This window comes from Emydura macquarii, unplaced genomic scaffold (assembly GCF_026122565.2).
Source record: "Emydura macquarii macquarii isolate MOO-44397 ecotype Brisbane River unplaced genomic scaffold, CSIRO-AGI_Emac_v2 contig_3506, whole genome shotgun sequence".
NCBI classification, from domain to species: domain Eukaryota; kingdom Metazoa; phylum Chordata; order Testudines; family Chelidae; genus Emydura; species Emydura macquarii.
Window position 1 is genome coordinate 5,500,609 of NW_027133643.1, and position 24,979 is coordinate 5,525,587.

General features: G+C 40.7%; 1 protein-coding gene across 2 annotated transcripts; it reads right to left on the minus strand.

The window, feature by feature from the left end:
• Positions 1–1,341: 1,341 nt before the first annotated feature.
• NDC1 (NDC1 transmembrane nucleoporin) lies at positions 1,342–24,542 on the minus strand. Of its 2 annotated transcripts, none has more exons than XM_067535540.1 (18): positions 24,255–24,542; positions 22,808–22,928; positions 21,913–22,014; positions 21,040–21,214; positions 19,403–19,541; positions 17,823–17,931; positions 17,096–17,147; positions 16,629–16,761; positions 13,675–13,767; positions 10,082–10,163; positions 8,511–8,669; positions 7,310–7,570; positions 7,057–7,175; positions 6,693–6,743; positions 5,144–5,207; positions 3,531–3,631; positions 2,404–2,564; positions 1,342–1,648 (listed from the first exon to the last, which is right to left on the minus strand). In XM_067535540.1, the coding sequence occupies exons 1-18, from the start codon at positions 24,339–24,341 to the stop codon at positions 1,585–1,587; spliced, it is 2,073 nt and encodes a 690-aa protein (XP_067391641.1). In that variant the 5' UTR covers positions 24,342–24,542; the 3' UTR covers positions 1,342–1,584. The 2 variants fall into 2 exon arrangements, with proteins under 2 accessions (XP_067391641.1, XP_067391639.1); XM_067535538.1 differs by having other exon boundaries at positions 7,310–7,573; positions 24,255–24,537.
• Between the last annotated feature and the right edge of the window lie 437 nt (positions 24,543–24,979).

Genomic DNA, 24,979 nt, shown 5'->3' on the forward strand with positions numbered 1-24,979 from the left:
ACTGAGGTGATCAGTTTTTAGATTCAAATATATTTTGGAGTTTCCTACAGTGGATAATATACCTCAGTATCTCAAAACCTGAGAACCCCGATATGTATCTACTAGAGCCCTACAAGAAAGATGAATTCCTGAGTTTTGCTAATTAGCGCAGCATACATGTCTCAAGTTTATTTGTTTTTTAACTATAAAACACTAATGGGTCCTGCAGAAAGGACTACTTTCCATCTGTCATCAAGCGACTTGCTCCTCACAATATAACTAAAAGCCAGTCACATGAGCAAAGCCTGACCTAGACAAAATTCATTTGCAAATATGAGTCAGCCTTAAGGCCATATTCTAATCTTGGTTACACTAGGGTAAGCCAGGAGTACCTCCACTGAAGGAACGGAGTTAAATTAGTGGAAACAAGACTTGAATCTACATCCTCCACCACCACACAATCTATTTGTAAGTATCCAGTTTGGTTTTTTGCTGAAAATACCGCAGCTGCATCTCAGGATTTCTAACGACATTTATTTGTGGTATGGTGTCTGCACTGATTAAGAAAATAACTGAACACAGGCATATTAATGTATTTAAGAGGTAGCGTGGACCTTCAAATGTGATGACATGCTTGCTTACATTTAACTGATACTGTTAAGTTACCAAAATATCTTCTAATATCTGCCTCACATGGAAAACTAAAGGAAGAAATGCTCTCACCAAAAAATAAATAAATAAAATTGTATTTCTTACTTACCATTCTAACAGAAAGATTGCTAATTCAAACTTTTTCAGCTGAGTCTTAGAACTGCTACTTGGAAATTCACTAGGCAAGCTTTATTAAATTTTAATGTTTTCTACATCTTTATGTAGATCAATTTAATTTAGAACACTTAACATTCTGCAATCCCTCTTGAAATTAAAATCCAAGCTGCTAGTTTCTCAAAACTATAGAGTTTATAAAATAAAAAGTATTGCTTGTTGAATGGCTTTCTGCAAACTATTTTGTTTTGCAGATATTTTGTCATGAGACAGAAACGTTGTCCCTTTTATCCTGAGGCACAACTTTAATACTTTTGATTCACTTAAAGCACACATTCCTTGCACTAAAGAATGCTTAAGGGTCAGATCTACAAAGATATTTAGGTGCCTAGTGTCAATGTTACAAGATGCCTATCTGCATCTTTAAGCACCTGAGGACCTTTGCAAATCAGCCCCCCATTCTTTAATGTGAACTGCGAGGCAAAACATACCTGGTGAAACAAGTGAAAAGTGACAGATTAACCTTGCTCTCCTCAAAAGCAGATACCAATCTCATAAAATAACTGACGTTTCTTCAATTGCCAAGGATATTTAAACTAAGGTATTTAAAAAAGAGCTTTATTGTACAAAAAAATCAAGTAAAGTGATCCAAAACAGACGTTTTTTGTAATTCTGCTAAGAGTTTTGTTCCATGATTTACATTTAAAATACACTTTTTGAAAAGGCCACCAAATGAGACAGGAAGACTGATTAGTCCCATTTTCTTCCAGTTCAAGAATGCTAAACATGTACTGTCCATCTGCAGCAGTATCAGCAACGTAACCTATTTAATTTACTTAACTATTCTTTGAACTCCAAGAACTGCTGAAGTCTTTTCTTATGCTCCGCAGACACTTGCACTGCACTAGAACAAAATACAAGCATAAAATTTTATATTAACATGCTACATCACTTGTAAGAGCAAAGCCCCAAATGTCAAAACATTTTAAGCACAAATTGAAATCAATAATTGTATACTCCTTCTTAAATCTACTTTTGTGTATGAAAGTATTAAGCAGTTTTAGTTACTGAGAGGTATTTGTCCATTTAAACCAGATCCTAAACAGTAATTTGCTCATAAACGCCTTTAGTATTTAACAAATTCATGCAACTCTTCTCCCAAAGTAAACAATCTATTTTAAATATATCTGTCTGAAGTCTGCAAAGGAAAAATCCCATATAAAGTAGTAGTTGCTCATGTGTTACTGTTACTTTCAAAGTTAATAGCAGGATGGCCAAATGCCAATAGAGGAATGATGATCTCATAGTTCATGTAACTTCCATCAGCCCGCATGTACACAAGTTAGGAATGAGGCTGCCTATTCCTTTTACAAGAATAGCACAGCCTGCCAGAGCCAGACAGTCAAAACTCCATGCTTAGGGGCAATTAGGACTCTATAGATGATTATCCCTGTGAACAATATACTTTCATCTCCACTGGGAGGGGGAAAATTGAGACACTTCCCTTTGCGTTTTCAATAGCTGAAAATTGTTAGTGTGATGTCCTGTAGGGGGTCCTATTCACGGACTTCCCTTGCCATAGGTACACTTGGTCATACTGTATTATTACATTCACTTAAACAGAACTAAGCAAGTAGCCACCAATGCAGAAGTCCTTACTTTAGATGTTCTCCAAAAGTAGTAGTTATTCGGTATATCGCGGTTTTCAGGGATGCTCTAAGCGCAAATCGTAGCGTTTTGTAGGACGTATCCATCAGACTTCCCGAAATCCTGGGAGGTTTGCTAGAGGCATGAGGCAGCTTGAAATGCTTATCTACAACCTGGATTGACAAGTACATGAGAAGAAATGTTCTGTTGAATCCATTTCAAACAAAACCACTGGTAGCACAGGCGGTCGTGCCAAGTAAAGCAAAGAGACTAACAGCAAATTCAGAAGTTTCACCACTGACAAGTAAAACTGATTGGAGACAGCTTGACCCAGCATTCCTTCTGCATCTTGGCCAATGGAAATACAGGAGCAGACTTTGTAAAATGAGATTCTCCATTTATGGATTCTTTAAATGCTGAGCATAGTACAAACACTGCAGTAGAAGAAACAATTCCCAACTTTGCCATGACTAATCTTCTAGAAATAAGGGAGCATTTCCATTACATGTTTTTGGAATGTCTTATGCTGAAGAATTTTAATTACTTCTAAAATTTTGAGTATCTTCCATTACGACAGTACTAAGTGATTATTATAAATGGCACACAACAACGTTATCTTGGAGACATATCTGTGTGATTAACACACTCCCAAATACATCATATAGTGATGTGATAACAGCAAATAAATATTAGAGCATTACTTAAGACCTGTTTCATGTTTCTCTGCTTCTAATCTCCTGAAATTTGTTGGCTCTAAAGTTGAAATGCTGTGCATTACATGTAAGGCATGTGTGAGATCAGTTGAAGATTAAATCCTAAGCACTTATGTTGACACTAGAATAATTGTTACTTCTCTGAGACACTGTTTATAATTGAGCGTTTCGTATCATTTATTAAAAATATTTTTCCAAGTATAGTGTCAGTTAAGAAAAATCTAATGAGGTATTTATTCAGAGTCTAAATTTAAAAAGGATTCTCATGCTCTGTTTAGCTAATTAAAGATTAAGATAAGCCATTTTAAGTGGTGACATCATAGTTTCATTTTATAGTTAGTCAGCAGTGCAACAGTGTATAAAATAAACAGGAAAACTCCCCCCTTGAACTAGTTTTGCACTTGAGGATCCTTGACATCTCCTTACCTCCTGAAGAGTCAGTAAGGTATTCAGAATAGCTGGTAGTGTAGTTTGGACAACTCCAAATCGGTCTTCAGTAAATGAGGCCGCTACCAAACGAGATAGACCTCCAAGCAAAGAAAGGAGTGAGTATTAAGTCCAACATAACTAATCTTAATTGAGCCTCCAGAAATGGAGCAAACATGCAGCAATTCTAGGGATATAACGGACCAGATCCTGGCCCCCCACTGCAACACAATACTAGTTTAGGCTGTTACCTGATGATTCCACTAGTGTGGGTGAGATTCCCTTGAGATATACTCCAGCCAGGTGCAGGTTACAGCAGTCCTGAAGCTGCTCCAACTTGCTCCATGGTCTAAAATAGTCACAGATTTGTTGCCTTAGCTGCCCATCTACCTTTGTTGCCTCCCCATCATCTCGCAAGTCTTACACCACGTAGAGAACACCAGAAGAGACGATCTAGCTCCATAGCTCTAGCCAAGCACTGACTTGTTAGGAATCATTAGTTATCCCACACTGCCCATTTTGCATGGGCTAAACTCCCTGCCCATATTAGTAAAGCTTTCATCTTCTTCTTTTAAATCCCTTCTCAAAACTTGCCTCTTCTATGGTACCGACAATCACTCCTATCTGACACTGGTGGGTAAATGGCAAGCAGTCACATCTGTTTTTCTGCCAAACTTTATGGTACTTATCCCCCTGCAACTCGCCCTTCCCCCCTTTGTCTGTTACATTTTGTTTTATGTAAATTGCCAGTTTTACAGCACAGGGATTGTGTCTTTATTTGCCTGTACAGTGCCTAGCCTAGCACAACAGGGTTTCTAGGCACTAACATAATATAACTAATCAGTCAATTATGTAAATAATGACTAGGTAGATTGCCAACAGAAATTATTGCTATAGAGATGCATGAACAATAGATGTATTTTAAAAAAAACTCTCCAAACTAGCTGATGCAACCATGTGCTCTCATCACTGTTACCTTTATTCTCTCCACTCCACCTCCCTCAGTTTATTACTTCCACCTATTGTTTGTCTTAACTCAATATGTCATTTCTTTGGGCAGGCACAGTTTTACGGTGTTTGCATATAGAGAATGCTTGTGTTCTTAAAACTACATTATTGCTTAATATTACAGCATAATCTCACACCGCTCTGAGATTATCTAACGAGGAACTGGTACATTGATGCCTTCGTGTTGAACAAGTAGAGGTACGGACATTAATTCAAAATGGTTTTCCTTTTGTGGGCTTATATTACAAGTTCAATGTTACATGAGCTTCACTAAAACAAAAGTGACACGTCTCAGGTGGGGTATCAACCATGGGGATTAAACCCAGGACTTTTGGATCTAAAACCATGAACCTCTATTGCCCGAGTTAAGAGATCCAGGTCCGCTACCTTAAAGCCAGTAGCAGACTCAGATCTATATAGTCCAGCCACTAGAGGTGGATAACTGTGTTAGTGTCGGCTATGCTTACAATGAACGATCTTTCCTTAAATCTATTTACATAATAATGGATATAGCAAGTCTGGAATTGGAGCCTTTTCATGATGTTCACTGCTGTTGTGCCACAAACCCAGAACAACACACACAAATTCAAACAGAAGTTGCTTACCTTCTAATGCCCAAATGTGCATTTGGGCATCAGAAAAGACGGCCTGGATTGAGGCTTCTGGATGCTAAGGAGAAAGCATAAGATTTCAGAAAAGGATGTGGGTTTTTTTTTTTTTTTTTAGTCAGCCACTAAAGTTGTTGGTTTCAAATACAACCTCACACATTATTTAACAATACTATAAATGCATGCCCAGTATACACAGTTGAACAGTGTAGTCCCTAGCAGAAAAGATTTGCTACTCTATTTTATTGGAGTCTACTATAAAAAAAAAAAGTCATAAGTGCTGTAGGGACCTAACCATTTAACTGTGACTTCTCTCTTCTGAGCAGTTAAAGTAGCTAAGGTGTCCATGGTAGCTGTGTGCCTGCACAAAATAAGCATGCTTCAAAATGCTGGGCAGACCTAGCCCAGGATGTGGCAAGCTACTTGTATTTATGTACCATCTCCCACCTTGGCAGAAGAGGCTGTAGGACACACCTATAAAGCAGGCAGATATCAGGAGGTGCATGGGAGCTCAGGGCCATCTGGAAGCCCTTGACATCCACACTGGGGCTACCACTCAGGGGGCCAGAGCTAGTCTCCTGATTGCAGTAGCCCATGAAAACTGTGAGCGAGGGCATCACAAAAAAAAATAGGGCTATATCATTTGTTTTGACTAATTTCCATTGGGCTTGAGGAACAATGTACACCCCCTAGCTCAACTAACTGGGCTCATATGGCTTGTCTCCACCGCGGACCTCACAAAAGGTCTCCCTGGGGCCAGGACTGGGGGGGGTGTAAAACAAATGGCCATGAAGTAGTTGAATCCCTTATTTGATACTAGGCAGAGAGGGTCTGCCTGCAAAGGGTCCTCTCCATGCAGAGACATGACCTGGCCCACTGGTAAGTCTCATTTAAGATTAAAATCAGAATTAAAGCAAATCCTTTGAATAATTCTATCGTGTTATTGGTTCATATATGTGAGGACTGCTGATTTGGTGCATATGTCAATTAAACTAAACCTACACAATTTAAAATGCTGAACTCTACCTATTTATTTATTCATTCATTCAGCCAATGTTTTGTGCCAATATTAAGATTTAAAAAAAAAAAAAAAAAAAAAAAAGGTTTCTCAACATGTTGGCCATCTCCTCTGCCAAAAGGATTTATGAAATGTTCCTGTGGTTTGTTCACCCTGAGAAGTCTGGTTTTAAGTGGTACAATTAAACACAGTGTTATGTAGCAGTTAGTGCAGGGATATAGAGTCAAGATTCCTAAATTCTAATCTTGGCCCTGATGCTATGGGACTCTGGGTAAGTTGCAATTTATGCACCTCAGTTTACCTATGCTAAAGAGGAGTAATATATCTATACACGATTCTAAAGTTGGAGGCTTCATTAAGTGTAAAGTACTACAGTATGAAAAGTGCTGTAAGACCCTGGAATAAAAGGTGTTCTAGAAATGTTACTACAAAATTTAGAGGGTATACTTAATACAAAATTAGAACCCACTGCCCATGCGTTTCTGGTCCACCCAACCAAATACTGTCAAGACACATATTCATCCTTACCTTGCTGAAGAAATACATTATTAGCACTCGTTTTGACAAGAAACTCCGAACCTGAGTAAAAGAGTAAAACAAAATTGAAGATTAAGGGGAAAAGAAAACATATGGGCAACATTTCTGATGTTATGCAACTGACCCATTCCACAACCTTATAGTCCTAAGCATTCTACCAAGAGAAAGGTGTTCTGAAGAATTAAGAGGTTTGGGGTTTTTTGTTTTTGTTTTTTTAAAGTTAGGTCAACTAATCTGAGGAGAAAATTATACAACAAAATGAAGTTTCCCTATTTAAAAAAAATTAACATCTTACATGCTATATACAAAAACAGGAGCTGGTTTTAACTGGTTTGTACTGCAATTTTTATTCTACCTGCTCTTGCTTGTTCTGGAGCCATGTATAAATAAAGTTTGGTTGTAGTGCTTCATTACCAACTCTTGCAACAGAGATCACTGGGAAGGACTCTTGATGAGAGCCATTCATGTGCAGATCTACAAGAGAAATCCAATCTAGTTAGAGAGCAATTGTTAAACTCCAAAGATAAGGATTTGTACAGTCAAGTCAATTTTTTCATTACATTTAAAGAGAGGAGGATGAGAGAGGATTGAAACAGAAGATCTCCCACCTGAACTTGATGTCCACAGCTTTGGTCCTCTTCTCATAACATGAGGACTTTGGACTGATCCATGCCAAGGAGAGTTTAAATCCAGAATTCCAGCCATGCGACTGAGAGCAGGAGAACTGAAAGGTGAACCAAAAGAGCTTCCAAGATCAGATGTAGACAACGCCTTCAAAGGCAAGAGGGATGATTTAACCAAGGCAGGCATGTGGGCTCTAGAAACATTAGACCTTTGCGTCTGGAAGGCCATTTCTTCTGTGACAGCTGCTTCTGGTGACAAAGAACATATTGCATGGAGACATACATACAGGCTGGCATGTGTCAACCCAGTTTTCTATTAATGTGTCCCCTAAGGTTACTTTTCCCATAGCTATTTTAGCATTCCATTCCTAGTGAGAGTTCTTAATGCAAGATATACTGTTTCCATTGGAGGTTTATTACCACTACATTCAGAGCCCTTACTTTTTAGTCTATATTCAATCTCATCTATGTATTTAAACAAATTGCAAAAGCTAAGGGGGGTGGGGGGGACCTTCATGGATTTTTGTAATAAACATTATAAAATAGATCGATCTAGTGACAGACTGACATTTTCTGTACAATATTATGTTTCCAGTTCTTATTCTGAAACAATTTGGTAAATAGGATGTCTTTGTATCCTAGTCTCTCCCCAAGTGTTATCTGTACATTCCTGCACCAACACGAGCTGAATCATAACAAACATCCCCCAAAGTTCTACAGCATTAGAACAAGACTAATTCTACCTTAAACTAGCAGCAGTACATTACATGCAGCTCCAGAATCATAAAATGGGTTATAGCAAGATTTTAGCCCTCTACACAACAGGTTCCACCACTTAGTAAAAAAATGTAATTGACTTCCTTTAACCATATAAATATGGAAGAAACAGACAAGAGTACTGTCAAATGCATTAAGTAAACTGGAAAAGGTGTTTTCTCTCCATGTTTTCTGTTTTAGTTCTCTTCGGTGTTACTTCTAACAAAAGTAGGTTTAAAAAAACCAATTATTTTTAAGCGGATAGTGTTCCTTAATACTTGAGACCAATAAGACTGGACACTTGGTTCTCCATATGAATTTATGCTAGTATTATTGCATTACCTCGTGCAATACAGCAGGCCTTTGGGGGGTATGCAGGTTTAAATCCCACCACCACAGTTATTGTGAATCTTCTCTCATACAAAGATACCTGTAGAGTTCAGGGATCTTCCTATTTCTCCTGTAGATGGCTGTTTCACTCTCCCATTTGTAGCTGCAGCTTCCTGCTGCATAATCAGTTTCTGTGTCAAGTCACTCAAAAGACTCAAGCACTCCTTTGATATTGCTGTCCAGTTGTGAGGATGTCCACCTATCAGGGACACAGAAAAATTACTTGAAGGTACAACAGATGTTCTGTCTTCACTCAAGACACAAGTACCACCCTGCCTTTTTTATAGTTATGTTTATATTCTCCTTTTACTTTTAGTACAAACAGAGAGAATTATTTGAAACATTAAATTCCTAGGAAGGCCATGCTGCATTTTCACCACAAGAGTTTTTAGTCACCAGATACATGACAGACAGTGGGCCAAATTCAAACCTCCAAGGCACACTCACTGCTCCCAGTAATCTCAATAAGAGTTGCACGGGCAGACTGGAGGGCTGAATTTGGGCCCATTAATTGCTTAGTAGGTTTGAGACCTGACAAGACCAAAAAAGTGATGTCAGTTATGGTAATAAACAGATTTGAAGCTAGTCCATAAACACTAGAATGCCTGATAAGGTGCAACAAAAGGTCCCCAATGGCCTCAAAACAGTTTTTGTTAATCTCCTACAGCACATCTTAGTATATGTTAGGAGGTTCATACATTTTCATTTATAATCACAGCCATTGTTTGTTTTCACAACTGCGGGGTGATTCATTGTTTATGCTTGGTTTCATCTCACTCACATCCTCACACTAGGCTTTTATACACATCTGTTATTTTATTATTCAATTTAAACTTATGATTTGTGATGTCAATATCACCCTGCTTTTGATACACTAGGACAGTGGTTCTCAACATTTCCAGACTACTGCACCCCTTTCAGAATCTGATATGTCTTGTGTACCCCAAGTTTCATCTAATTTAAAAACGATTTGTTTACAAAAGCAGACATAAAAATAAAAGTCACAGCACACTATTTCTGAAAAATTGCTTACTTTCTCATTTTTACCATAATTATAAAATACATAGATTTGAATATGAATATTGTACTTACATTTCAGTGTCATACTTGAGCCGGTTTTACATGCTTCAGCCCTGCCACCTGGGGCTCACAAGTGAAACTTAGTTTCGTAGTGCCCTGGGCAATTGCCTGGCTTGCCACCCCCTAATGCCACCCCTGCACTTGCAACCTCTTACACTCATCTTATGATACACCACTCAGGTTGAGAAAAAACTGATCTAGATGAGTTCAGTGCGCCCTAGAAGACGACCTCTGCTACCCGCAGGGATACGCATACCCCTGGCTGAGAACCACTGCTCTAGGACCTATGTTTCCTCACAATTGTAATTTAAATCAAAGCAATAGGCACTAATATATGGTAAGTTTAGCAGAGGAGACAACACTATCAAGGTGTCTCCAAATGATGCCAAACTAATGCAGGGGTCTTTTTACCTACGAGTCTCTCTGGTTTATGTAGCATGCTTCAAAGCACTAGATTTTTTTTTTTTTAAATCTTAGTATTAGAACAGTCCTTAAAAGTTTATAACTATGAAAAATTAATTTTATAAATACCTGGCTGACTAAGGCTGAAGACTTCTTGCCGTCTAACAGGAGAATACTGAGAAAGTAACATCAAGTCCTGTAAGGCCAAGAACTACAAAGGAGGAAAATGTTTTAATGCATTATAAAAACAAGTTGACCACTTATGCATGCTTTCACTCAAAATCTATTGGTTTTGTTTCTGGATTTCAGAACAGCATTCTTCCTACAAATGCTATCCCTAATGAAGTCAATGGGATTTGTGCACAGATATACCATAACTGTGGGCAAAATTCAGTCATATGACTGAAAAAGTTTTATCAGGCTGAATACTGAGAGAATGATTTCTCCACTTCAACCACTGAAACAAGATTTCATTTCATATTGGGGCTGTTGACTGAATCAGAACTTTGTAGAAAGCTTCACAGCCTTCATGCCATTTTATTCATCACTGAGTGGTCTACAGTCAGGCCCCCACGGGGGGGGGGGGGGGGGGGGGGGGAAGGAGGAAAAGGGTAAACTTCACCAGGGCCCGGAAGCCCTGGGGGACCCGGCCAGCCTGCAACCCCCATTCCATGAGAAAAAAAATTTAGGCTAAGTTGTAGATCATGCCTGAGGATATTTATAGAAACTTATTTCCCTTTATCTATTGTCCAGCTCTTGTGAGATTTGCAAATCTTGAAGATTGGTAACATGGGAGGGGGCCTGTGTTACAAGTTTGTAACTGGGCCCAAAAACATTATGCTTGGGCCCTGTCTACAGTGCCAATTTCTGGCGCTGGTAGTTAAAAGACAAGACAGAAATCACAGAATTTACATTCCCAGGGCCGGGTGAGTGAACAAATACTCTAACCCTTCGGCTGGGATATAATACTTCTTCTCAGCCACCTTCGACGTAGGGGTGACCAAGGAAGGGGTTTGCCACAAGGCCTTAATTTTGAGGACCCTATCGTGGGCTGGTAGGACCACCCTCGCTGGGGCAGCCGCCGCCAGCACATTGAAGAGAGTATCATCGGCCTCCACTAACTCCTTGACCTCCAGCCCCAAGTTAGAGACCACCCTCTTGAACAGCTCCTGGTGCGCCCTGAAATCCTCCAGTGACGCCATGTGGTCCTGGGAGACTGCCTCATCCGGGGAGGAGGAAAAGGACTGCCGAGGCGCATCCTGCAAGTGCTCCTGTCTGATGAAGGGATGCACCTGTAGAGGGTCCCTCCATGGGGTCCAACTCCTCGTCCAAGGAGCGGTGTCTATGGGCCAAACTGGGGATGACTGCGCCACCTGCTGTGATGCCATGTGGGGACGCCGGCTGTCCCCACAACTGTCTCTCCTGTGAGACCCCGAGCCACTAGACCGGTGGTGCCATGCTGGGGACCGTCCTCTCAATGCCTCCGACGTGAAGGACAACAAGGACCACCTCTGTCGCCGTGAGCGCTGCAGACAGACAGAGGAGCACTCTGTACTGGAGCGCCGTCTTGGTACCAAGGACTTGTGGCGCCGCTTGCCCCTTGATGATCGAGACCTGGCATTGCTCCAAACTCCATGGTGCCGAGCCTGACTCCGGCAACTGGGTTCCGCGTTGGGGACTATGTGGTGCGGGGTCCTCGTATGGCGACCACATTCCGCGCCTCCTTGCTGCGGGCAAACCCCTTGGTGCCGAGTCCTCCAACGGTGACCGGGTTCTGCACCGCCTCAGTGCAGGCGAACTCCTCAATGCTGGGGATCTGGAGCAGAAGCTGTCCGAGTGCCGCCTGGCAGACCTCGACCGGTGCCACCTCTTGGCCTATGCTGCCTTTGGTGCTGGGGACTGACGTCAGCGATGAGAGGGAGACTCCGTATCCTGACTCCAAGCAGGCCGGCTCGATGCTGCAGAGCTGGAGCAACTGCTGGGGGAGCATCCTCGCTCTACCCCGGTGGTCGTTTGGTGGGAGATCTTCCCCCCCATAACGGGGATCTCCACCACCTTTTGGGGGGACCCAATGCTAGCTTGCCCCAGGACACTGGGCCCTTCTCCCTTGGGGGGAGGGGGAGGGGAGGGACAGCGCCAGAGGTGGCGCAGGCAAGGCCAACAAGGCTCTTGCCGGCTGAAAAGCCTCTGGTGTCAGCAGGGGTACTCTCTCACTTCCAAGAGTCGAGGAAGCTCCCTGCTTGGAGATGCAGGCACCGGAGAAGACTTGACGAGGCCGGTGCATCTCCGCACTCGACCCTGCACGTGCTGACGGCAGTGAACTCTGCACCGAGGCGACGCTCAGTGCAGAGGTGCAGCGGGACAGCTCAGACGCCGGGCGGAGCGCTGCCTCCACGAGCAGGGCTTTTAACCGGATCCCTCGGTCCTTCTGGGTCCGCGGTTTAAAAGCCCTGCAGAACTTACATTTATCTTTCCTGAGCTCTTCCCCCAGGCACTTAAGGCACCAATCGTGGGGGTCGCTGAGCAGGAAAGCCTTCCCGCAGGAAGCACACAGCTTAAATCCAGGCAACCGGCTGCTCTAAGTCCCTCAGGGACTTCTTATCTAACTACACTTAACAACTACTTAAAACTAACTCAAGTACTTTGAACAACAAAGAGTTCAAAGGGGAATTGTACTTGTAGAGAGCAAGGCTAGTTCCAGCAACCATCACGGGCGGAAAGAAGGAACTGAGGGGGTGTAGGGCTGGCAGTGCCTCATATACCGCGGCATGTGCGCGGGACTCCAGGGAGCACCACAGCCGGCCCTACGGGGTCTGCTAAGGGGAAAAAAGTTCTGGGAACCGTGCACCGTGGCATGCACTCACCTAAAGTGGAATGGACATGAGCAAATCACTCGAAGAAGTGTTGAGTGCACAGAAATGTGCATATATTTAATCTAGTACATGTTATTCTAAACAGTGCCTATTCACCTGACAAAGATACAAGCTTTAAAAGCAGTTGGAATGGAATTTCATAGATGCTCGTTTTAACACAAGTGTACAGTAATATACACAATTAACTAACTGACATAAAATACCAAACCCAGATTAATTAAGGTAGAAAAGCGTTCTTCAGCTTCAGCACTGATCCAGTACAGCAAACTACTATGGATCACTATGAAACAAACTTCAGTCTTTAAGCACTGCACAATGTTTCTCACTGTTCTGAATTAGACTGATTCTTTAAGGAACATTAAGCTGCAGTCAAAACTGTTATACATAAGTCTCCTATGATCTGCAGTCAGGGAGTCTTAGGGTAGGTCTATTCTACAAAATTAAATCGATGTAAGTTACGTCGATATACAGCCACCAGAGGAATTAAATCGCTTTTGCATGTCCACATTATGGTTCTTGCATCAGCAGTGCGCATCCTCACCAGGAGCACTCGCACCGATTTAACTCTCAGTGTGGGGCATTGCGGGACAGCTTCTGAAAGCCAGCAACAGTTGATGTAAGCAACAGTGTCTACACTGACATCGTGTCAACCTAACTATGTCGACCTAAGCGCTATGCCTCTCACGGAGGTGGAGTCAAGTTAGTGTAATGGGAGAGTTACATCTGCGGAAGTGACATTTTAGAGTAGATGGTTACAGAGGTAAGCTGCCTTGCGTTGGCCTAACTCTGTAGTGTAGACCAGGGCTTAGTGAATACACATGTGAAATCAATGTGGCACAGTTCAAATACCTTTATGATGAGGGGAGGATTGCTGTTTAAGATTTTAGGTAGGCATTGGTCTGTTTCCTCAGCAAAAGTTGGTTGAACAGGAAAATGATGCGCCTGAAATTGGAGAAAACTAAATTTGTTCATCATTAGTTATATAATGCAGAACAAACTTTGAAATACACCATTAGTGAGAGACCACAGTCAAGCTAATTTTTGTCACTTGCCAATATAACAAGCTACAAAAGTACACACCCAAAAGCTTTGACATCCTGTTAAACCAGTCAGTGGTTTCTAATACAGTAGCACAAATGGTCTTCTATACCTACTTTTAAACTACCAGACAAGTCACTCACTTTATTTATCTTTAAGCTGTAGTCCCTCACTTTATTTTAAAATACCCTCCAAGTAGACTTTGTAGTTAAATGTTAGGGACACCATCCCATATTTTGAAAGGTAATGTCCTTACTATGTCTTACTAAAAAACCACAGACATAACGTAGTGATGCACAACCCACTATCAGAAGGGCAGATCAACCTAAATCGTAGAAGTCAAATATCAAGCTCCAAGTTAGACAGTTCACTTTGTCCTGAAGGCTTTAAGGTCATTAAAGGGGCAGTCAGATTCAACATTTTTTTATCTGTATTAATAAATCCTCAGGTTACAATTCTTTGTTTTAAATAATCTAAGTAACTGGTCATCATTTCAATGCTTACATTTTATACTTTAATATTTTTGTCTTTCTGGTTCTTATGCTACAATGTTTAGACTGCAAATATAGAAGCCAAATGTTTCAATCACAACAAAAAGCTGATTTAAATTTCATTGCAAGTATCCATCAATTTATTTCTATTCACATTAGATTTAGTTAAAATGGTATCAGGTACACTTTGGGGCTAGACTCCCTGGCAGTGTAAGGTTTAAAGCAGACTATCCTTGAAACTATTTTTTTGTTTTTTTCCTCCCCCACTACACAATTCTAAACAGAAACTTCAAGTTCTATCACATTAAAGAAAAAAAAACCAAACAGCTAATAAAGTGACTTCAAGCAGAATAAGAATCTCTCTAGCACCCTGTCAGCTTACACCACATTCAACTGTATGTACAGCGACTTTTGGTGAGCTCAACAATCTTAAAAAAAACCACAACACATCACCTTTTAATGGGTAAACAAACTTTCCCTATGCTCTTCTACTGAATAGCCAACAAACATTTTGTAAGGAAACCTCAAGACCTAAAGGCATGTTTTGATACCTTTAATAAACGGGACACTTTTTCCAGAAATTTCCGATTTTGAAATTAGGATGGACTTAGAACAAAACAATAGAGAAACTAAAAATGCCCATTTTAGACTCTCCGCAGGGCAGCAATAAGGCATTATTTGGAGTTCTTAAGGATTGTACAATGATGCATAGGAAAATTTAATTATTTGAAAATTACACTAAATTACACTAAAAGCTGAAGACTCCTGAAGACTCAAGAGTGAAGACATTTATAAATCCATTGAGTTTTTGTATTTTATTAATAAAACTTTAATCCTCCCATTTGAGTCTCTGAATTAGTTTGTATTAAAATAAACTACGTTGGCTTGCAACCTCTGTCCCACTTGCATTACTTACTGGCATTACCCTGTCATAGCCTTTGGATCATAAAAAAATTACTTATATTTTGAAAAATAGACACATTCTCCCAGTGCTCTCGAAGTAGAGGGGAGTACATATGTCCTCTGACATTACTAAAACTTCCTACCCATGTTCGTAGAAATTCTTCTTTGCATTCTGAATTTGTTTTTTAAGTCAGTATTTCCCAAACTTTTGGAAGCCATACTACCATTCAGGACCATGAAATCAATTGCAACACACTTCAATACTGCCATAAGTTGTCAAAGGCCTACCCATATTTTACATCTTCATAATGACACTTCCTCTCCTATCTTGCATGTTTTTATGACTAGCAAAATAATTAATGTAGACATTCAAAGTATAATTATTTGAGCTAGCACCCACTGAAATAGGGCAGATCACACCTCAGAGCTATCATTCCAGGCTCTCTGAAAATTCAGGTAGGCATGACTGCATCAATTATGGGTGGGTCACATTTTGAAGGTTTTCTCCACCTTTAACAACAGCTAGAGACTTTGAATGAAAGCTAATTTTCTGAAGAACTGAAATGTCTACCCCATATTTTAGAAAACATTGCTTTCGGTTTTAAAGCCTCAGCCTTTTTTTCCTGATAAGCTGTAGCTCAGCAAAGACTAAAAGGAAAAAAAAAAAAGTGTCAAGTTATGGGGGAGAATTTTTATTCTCTGCTGTCTTACAAAAAAGTATTTAAATTAGACAATGAAGAATAAGACTCCAGCTCTTTACCACTGGGACTTTGCTATTTCTTTTGCTAAATCATGGTCTCAGTATTAGATACATTACGAGACATATTAAAAATAAATCTTTTTAGCCATATTAATTTGAAACTGAATGATTAAGTAAAAAAAAAAAAGGGAGAAAAATGTATTAATTCCCAAGATGCTTTGAAGTCTTTTTCAATAGCTCAGTCTGTATTTTGTTAAACCAAAAATTGTTTGCATTACAGAGTTATGTACTTTGGGGGTTTTGTTTGAATCAGAAGTTTCTACGGTATGGTCCACATAATGCTCTTTTCCCTCATTTCAAATTGATGTACTGCAATAAAAACAGCTAAAATACAAACAGATACTCTCCAATTAGTTTTCCATGTAAACTGTAGTTGTCTACAGATGCCACAGTCTTGCTATGCTCTTGGGAAGGGGAAGGAAAATGGTACAAACAATCAAAAAGAGGGATGGAAGATGTCCAACAACTAGTCTCTGCATTAAAACATGGTCCATGCTATATAATGTTTGAGAACCCTTGGTTTAAGTTATTAGTGAATATTGTTTTTGAACATAAGCATTTTTTTCTATAACACTGATGTCATGCCTGTATAACAGTCATCCAATACTAACCTCTGTAGCATAGATTTTGAAGAGTAACCATGCAATGTGCCACGTAATCAGAAGAAATATACCACATAACCAGGTATGGTAGAGCAAGGATAGATCCAGAAGACCAGTCAATGTGTCAAGAGGATGAAGTTTACTGGGGATAAATAAATTTGCAACAAAACAATGTATGGATTAAAAAAAAAAAAAAAAACAACTTACTCTGAGAAATGCAGTTACCTGGAAAGCATTTTATCAAAAACCCATTAAATCTTTTAACTTGTCAGCACTAGTGGTTCTGTAAGAGCCGAAACTCTTTAGTTAACCAAGAGTGATGTTACGCTCCCAACATTTGCCATCTTAGATAAGAAATCGTCATAAGAAAAGAGATACTACACAGATGAGGAAAAGGAGAAAATGTAGTGAATACATGTATGTGATGGAGGAAAATATTCCCTTCTTGTATTCTAAGAGTCATTTGTACTACTTACCTGTCTGTATGAAGGTCCATTGTAGTACTTATCCATGCTCTTGGGATGTAACCTAAGTAGTAACAAACAGAATGACATGTAAATTAGATATCTAAAATGTTGAAGTGTATACAAAAAGGCTAGTAAGAACTTACATTTCAGAATGAAGGTAGATTACACACAGATAAATGAAGACTGGCAACATATGTATAGTGGAAAAAGGCGATACTGTTCAGAGACTAACCACAGAAAGAACAGATGTCCTTTTGGATTAAAGCTCCAAACTATGAATCAGGAGATGTGGATTCTATGCCTAGTTCTACTAGTGGCTTCTCTAAGGGTCTCATTCAAGTTACTTCTGTTATTTTGCAAAACGGGGCTAACGCGCATCTACCTCACAGGGCTGTTATGAAGATAAATGTCAGTACAGCACTTCGGAATCCTCAATGGAAAGTGATCTAGAATAGTTTACATTTCTAAAGTACCATCATTAACCTATAGAATGTAAATATGGCAAGGGAAAGAGGAATATTGAAATATCTTTTAGGCTTAGAATACACAATTGCCACGATTGCGTGGCTGAACCAGTAAAACATTCACCTACACTTTGCCATCATGGTGAAAAATGCTTATTTTACTTGCCTAGTACACACCCTGGACAAGTTATTTGTAGCACTGAAGAATAAATATTAATAGATTGGTTAAAGAACTCTTAGCATATAGTGACAAGTGTCAGAAGAACTCTTACCAAAAAAATAATATGCAACGCAGACGTTTCTAACCAAGTACAGCGATTCCACACAACTATGTTTAACCAGCAGAGGCAACGATCTTCTGAAACGCAAGTACTTGTATTGCTAAAAAAAAGAAAGATTAGTTGAAGCATTCTGAAGGAATCAAGTCCGGTAAAGTCCTTAAATGAATGCAGTCAATCTGAAGTCTAGTCAATTTTAAAAGAAAAATTAGAAGTAGTTTCAGGTGCTACACCTGGTCCTGAGTCCCGCAGCTGTAATTTCTGAAATTGAAACCAATCTTTTTTCTCCCATTACTGTGTGGGGAAAAAACAAAACAAAACAAAAAACAAACAAAAAACACAAACCCCCAAAACACTAATAGAGGAAGTTGACCATGCAGATTAAACAGGGAAATTGATTATACATAAAATGCTGTCAAATGCACAAATGTCAATTTGCAATACATTGCAAATAGAAGAGTATGTTTCTTTTCTAGTCTCTAAATTAGAGCCTCAGATGTTCTATAATAAAAAGCAGCTAAAAATGCAGACAGCCATATGATTTTTAAGTTGATGACAATCCTTCAAAGCCATGAAATAGAGGCAGATACTCAAACCTTCTTGCACACAGTTATATTACATATCTCCTTCGAACACAGAAAAAACCTTCACTAATAACATGTAAGTAAGAGATTTAGATAAACAGTCTTAGAACAGGACAGTTACCAATATGAAACTGCAAGCATCTAAAACTATATCAGATTTTATTTTTGGAAGCATGTGTAAATTTACTGACAACTAAATGAATATATGCCAAGTTTAAATTAGAAATGACCACACAGTTTTGTACTGGTTTAACTAAATCTGTTTAAAAGCACACCTTCTGCTAACCCAGTACAACTTTGTGTTTAGACCACAGGACTAGATGTAGAAATCAACTGGGATCCATTGCTGCTCTGGACTCAGATAGTAGCAGTAATAAGAGGTTTACCTCAAAGCTACCCCTCAAAAGTACCCAGTAGCTTCAGTTAGTGCAGATTATAGCAGCCCACATGTACTATACACACGTAACAGTAGTGATTTATGCTGGCTTTTTGCTTTTAAGCGTGATTCAAGCTGTTCTGATTTATGCTTTAAATGGTCTAGTAACCTGTTCACTGAAAGGTTGTTTCATCCCCCATCATGAGGCTTAGAATACACTAGGTCATTCTTGCTGTCAGTTCCTAGAGTTGGAACTCAACGGCATGGCATTTTCACATCTGGAATTCACTACTACAGCGGTCCACCTGAGCTAGAGTTTACCATGCTTCAGGGCTGTGTAAATTTTACTTGGTTGCACCATGAAGAGATTTTTTGGTTTATTTTAACATTAGGAATGTTGGGGGATGGTCAGGGGAGGGACCTTTGCTAGCGTTTAAGCTGAAGGTCTTGTGTGTTGGATTTTATAATGGATTGGTTTTATAAAAGAATACAAGTGCTTGGCCAGTGGCACCCAAATACATTTTGATACTGAAAGTATAAAAAAAATCAAAGTTTACCCTTCATCGTTTTTGCTGATTAGACATTTATCTTTACAAAGATTTTTAGCCTCTTACCTGTATGATTGGAAATGGCAAATAGTTCATATTGTTAACAAGATACAAGAGACTATAATTGTAGCCCATGAAAGCTCCAGACAGCAGGAGGAAGAGGTGATATTCGTTTAGGCACATGTGTTGAACAGCACCATCTAGGCTAAAGTAAAGAATGGTTTATTTATAATGACATAACTCTAAGTTACTATTCTAGACTTCATTTTAGCTTCTAACTTTAGTTAAGCAGAGCTTTGATTTTATTCATTTGAATGATGTAAATGAGAAATATTCCCAAGTATTGGAGAGGGATATATAATGGAGCAAGTTTGATCTGAACTGGATTCCTATTACCTGTTCTTGTTACGTAAATATCATGGGGCAGGAGCGCGCGAGCGCGGGGGGGGGGGGGCACCAAGATCTATTAAAGCTGTCATTTAGAACAGGAGACAGTGTCTTAGGTCATTCTACAGCTGAAGGGTCATTTGACCTTTTCAGCATTGAATCTGCAGGAAGGAAGATTTACGTTAGATCAGCGATACTCAGACTGAGCCCTGGTCTACAATTACCTGAAGATTCGACAGCAGTCGACAGGAGTTACGCAAACTACGCAGAGTAGCTTGCGTAACTCTCGTCAACTGCTGTGCTTCCCTTCTACACGCCACCTTCACTGCACTGCGCTATTTGAGGGGGTGGATTTACTCAGTCGACTTCCTGATCAATTGAGCAGGTCTACACTGACCGCTCAATCAATCCAGAAAGATTGATCTGGCGGCAGCGACTTTGCCACTGTCAGTATAGACATTTCCCTTAGGCTCGCGAGTGGCTCTTTAATGTGCCTTCTGTGGCTCTTTGCAGCACATAATATTAAAACACTGAGATTTAATTATTAGCCAATCAGGATGCTTTTACTATATTATTAACCAACTGTAATTGATAAGATAAATACTTGATAAGTTATTTTGGTGTGAGACTAATAAACTAAATATTTCCCACCATATTGTTTAAATATGAATAAACAGTACTACAGTAAATGAAAAAATGAATTCACACTACTGTGACTTTTTTGTGTAATGCTGATTGCTAATTTGGCTCCTGAATCACCGAGATTTGAGTATCATTCGGTTAGATATTAGGAAAAGCTTTCTAACTGTAAGGGCAGTTAAACATTGGAATAGAATACCAATGAAGGTTGTGGAATGCCTGTCACTGGAAGTTTTTAAGAACAAGTTAGACAAGCCACATGTCAGGGAATGTCTAGGTATTCTTGGTCCAGCCTCAGTGCAGGGGGCTGGACTAGAATATCAAGCTCTCGTCCAGTCCTACATATCTATGATTATATTGTCCATTTCTGTTAATAATCCTAATAACTTAAATGTTCAGAGCTTCTGGTCAAACTTGTTTAAAAAAAAAAAAAAAAAAAAAAAAAAACCCACAAGGCAATGTTTGTCAACTAATCATTTGTCGGCATTCTTCATGAAGTACTCTTTTCCTTCCTGTACTCAGACTAAAGCAAGTTTAAGAACAGACACACTATTGCTCATGTTTTGCTAGAAGTTAAAAGGGACTCTTTCTAGAGGAAATAACATCAGTGAACTCATTTTAGTACAAAATTGTATGATTTGTACAATACTTGTTTTCATTATTACGAAAAACATCACCTTTCTGAAGCCGGGCAGGGTAGAGCAAGGAACTGGAACTTCCCCTTAGTCATAACTGCAGCACACCACGCAACCAACATTCCCATTATAGCATGAACAACTGAATGGATAACTTGTCGTGGGTGAATAATCTTTCCTAACAATGCCAATCGAGAGCAGGGAATAGAAGGCACAACTGCAAATAAAAAGCCAGAGGGTTATCATTTACTGCTAAATAAAACACACATAGCTTCTGTTTAATTTGCAATGATATCTTTGACACCAGAGAACATTTTAGTTGTAATCAATCATAAACTGATATAAATAGATGAAGTAACACAGAAGAGCGTTTCAGACATATGAAGCGGCACAAACAACAGCAGATCCACTTCCTACCCTAAAGTTGAGTCACATTAGTGGGGCTAAGAGAAATGGCTAGTGAATACATGGAAATATGTAGTACTGCAACAAGATTGTACAGAATTTTGAATTGGATGAGGAGCCTCTCACAGGAACACTGCTCTGCTACTACATTCACCACTGGTGATCTAACTCACCAGATACAAGTGGATTTATTGAGGCGATATAAAATTTGGATTCTTTATGGAAGAATCAGAAATTAAAATAGTTATTTTAAAAAGAGGATCAGGGTTTTCCCCCCCCCATTCTGTGTCTTCTAACCAGAAGAAAGTCAATTTATTATGAAGTCCCTTTAACACTGCCGCCACCATTAGAAACCTAAATAAAATAAGCTTTAAGGCATTCCACTTTCAATGAAATACATACATCACTATATAAAGTCAATAAATAGAGTATAAAACAAATTCTTCAAGACAGTCCTCTCATTTAGCTAAAAGGTCAAATATTTTGGTGACAGCAACTTTCATAACCCACCTGCATAAAATTCAACATTGAAGATGCTTATGATCAGTATCACCACAGACATAAGGAGGATACAAAAGATGATGTAGGAAGTATACCAATCGTTGACTGAATCTAAAATGAAAGAATACATTGTTGTTCATGAGGTACAGTATAAAGTTAGTATACTACTAAATATTTAATACTAGCATTTAGCTACATAACAATCACAATCAATAGGTTCTTATTTCATTGAGAAGGTAGCATTTTGTACTAGGTATGTCCAGCTGCACATACTTCCATGGAGCATACTGTATCTTAATAATTGGATTTATCATTAGGAAAGTACAGAATGTTGCAATTTAATTTGGAAACATGCCTCTATTTCTAATATAGCTGAAGTAATTCCCTTTTCAGCAATAGAACCCATAACCAGACAAACCTTATTATGAAAGCTTAGGCCTGGTCTACTCGATAAAGTTAGGCTGACATAAGCCACCTTGCATCAACCTAGTTGTGCACGGTCTATGTTTAAATTGGTCTCCCACCAATGTAAGTGTCAATGTAACACCAGCTCCTTGAGTGATGTTGAATGACGGTCTATGTACAGGGACAGACACATCATAAGCATGCACACTGTGTTAGCTGTTGACCTAACAGTCCTCCAACAGCTGTCCCACAATGCAAAGGATTCCACAGAGCAAAATAGTTGGAAAACAGAGCTCCGTATGAGTGGTGGATTTAAAAATTAATGACTTGATTCAGTCTTGCAATAAAGTGATTCCCAAGCTGCATAAGCCCTGCAATATTCAGTTTTCAACACAATGCAATAGCCAATATTTTTAAATTTAATCTGACCATAAACAGCAGCAGAAATAGCATGCTTTGACAACTGCACAGAAAGAAAAACATTTCACAAGAAACGTACTTGAAATCCATTGTATAGGATGAAACAAGTCAATGCTGCTAATACTTATGAAGGCTGCAGTACACAGAGGCAGCAATAGTACTGACCAGGCAATACTAGCAGCCACTCTCCAACCCAAAACCTAAAAAGACAAAGGAAAACATGAGTAGCAGTACAAACTTTAAAACACTCTCTCGATAAACCAAATAGCAGCCAAACTACCACATAACCCAATTCATCAAAAAGGTCAGATATTTGTGCATGATCACCACCACCAAGCATTCAAAAAACATGCATTGGGTCCCAATAAACCATGAGATTTTAGAGATAATAAGTATGGAGTTCTTTTTAGTTGACTTCTGGTTTCTGACTTTTAGGCAGCATTTGTGTCATGTTTTCAAGCTTTTCTCTGCAACCATGAGAGCTAGGGGTTGTGTGTGTATATGTGTGGTTTTTTGTTTTTTTTAAATATAAGGAAAACGGAGGATTGGTTTCATCTAAAACTTAGTCAACCTAGCTATGTCACTCAGGGCTCTGAAAAATTTTGCACCCCAGCAAAATAGTTACATCACCCTAAACCTCACTGTAGATACAGCTAGGTCTACAGAAGAATTCTTCCAATGACCTGGCTACCATCTCTTGGGTGATGGACTTAGCGCAGTAACATCTTCCATCTCTGTCACAAGTGCCTGCACTACAGCGGCATAGCTGCAGTGTCACAGCTGTGCGACTTGTAGCATAACATACCCTGACACTCTCACATGATCAGTCGACTCCAGCAAGGCTCGTAATAAAACAGCACGAACTGGTTACACCCGGGCCGGGGCGAGTGTGCACTTGTGGCAAGTGGCAGAAAAAATATGAGGCGCCACAATGTATTGTTATGAAGCAGGATCTCTTCTGATTGTCCCCATTATGTCCTGAAGTCAATTCTCAGGCTGGGACAGCCAAGAACCAGGTGCCCAATGACCATTGAAACGCAACAGGATGTAGGCACTTAAAGGAGCTAAAGGGAGTTAAGTTCCAGCTCTTAGGTAACATATCTCCGCCACATTCCCGATCCCGCAGGAGCAGTCAGAGCCCGTCACCCCGCATGACTCGGAACGGACACAGCGGGGCATGGGCGCCAAGCCAAGCCATTCCCCACCGACCCAGGCAGGCGGCGATGCTGTCGGTTAGACCCGCCTACGGCCACAGCTGCCCGCCGTGCGGAGGGCGGGCTCCTCCACACCCCCGTACCGGGCAGGCACCGTGAGCGGCCCCAGCAGGGATCAGGCCAGGCCAGGCTCCACCCGCTTCCCGCAGGAGTCACCTCGACCGCCCCGCGGAACAGCCCCGGCGACGCCCACTCGCGCGCTCAGCCTAGGGGCGAGCGAGCCCGGAGGGATCGCTCCGGGGCTGGGGCCCGCTGCCTGCCACGGGGAAGGCCCAGGCTGCCCGGCCCTTCCGGACTGGCCGCGGCCCTCACCTGCCTAAGCAGCGCCCGCTGCTCCTCGCCGACCGCCCTCATCGTCCCGGCGGCGCGACTCTGCGCGAGTCCCGCTACCGCCGCCATTCAAAGCCGCCACGGTTCAGGGCCCCTCTCTCCGGGGCTGCCCTCCTCGCTGCCTGTGGTGGGAACCACCCATCAGGCGCTCCAGAGGCCAGCCCCGCAGGTACCCCAGGACCGGAAGTGACGAAGGGAAGGGGCGGTCAAACGACAGGCACTGCCTCGGGCAACTACAGAATCGGTAGTGAGGATACTACACATCCCGGCATGCAGCGCGCCGAACTACCCCGGAAGCAAGCCGGCTCCAGTCAAGCTATGCAGTGAGGGGGGCGGGACCTGGCCAGGTCCGGTCTACGCTGTCCAGGGGGCGGGGGAGAAGAACGCTGATCCAGCTGTGTAGTGAGCGAGATGAGCCTGTCCTACCGTGCAGTGAGAGCTTTCTTTTACCCCACGTGTTCCTTCCCGCCTCCAGTTCCGTTACTCATTAGCGCTCATGACACGCTCACTCCTGCACCTGGACTAGTTACTAAATACTGCTCCTGGGGGGGGAGGAACTTACAGCCACCCAATATTCTTTCCATGGCCCAAGGAGACAGAAGAGGCTACGTTGTGAAAAGAGCAGTAAGATGACCCTAAGCAACCAGATCTTCTTGAAGGCACTGCACTTCTGTGATTAAAAAGAAATTGGGAAGATAGAAGGAAGC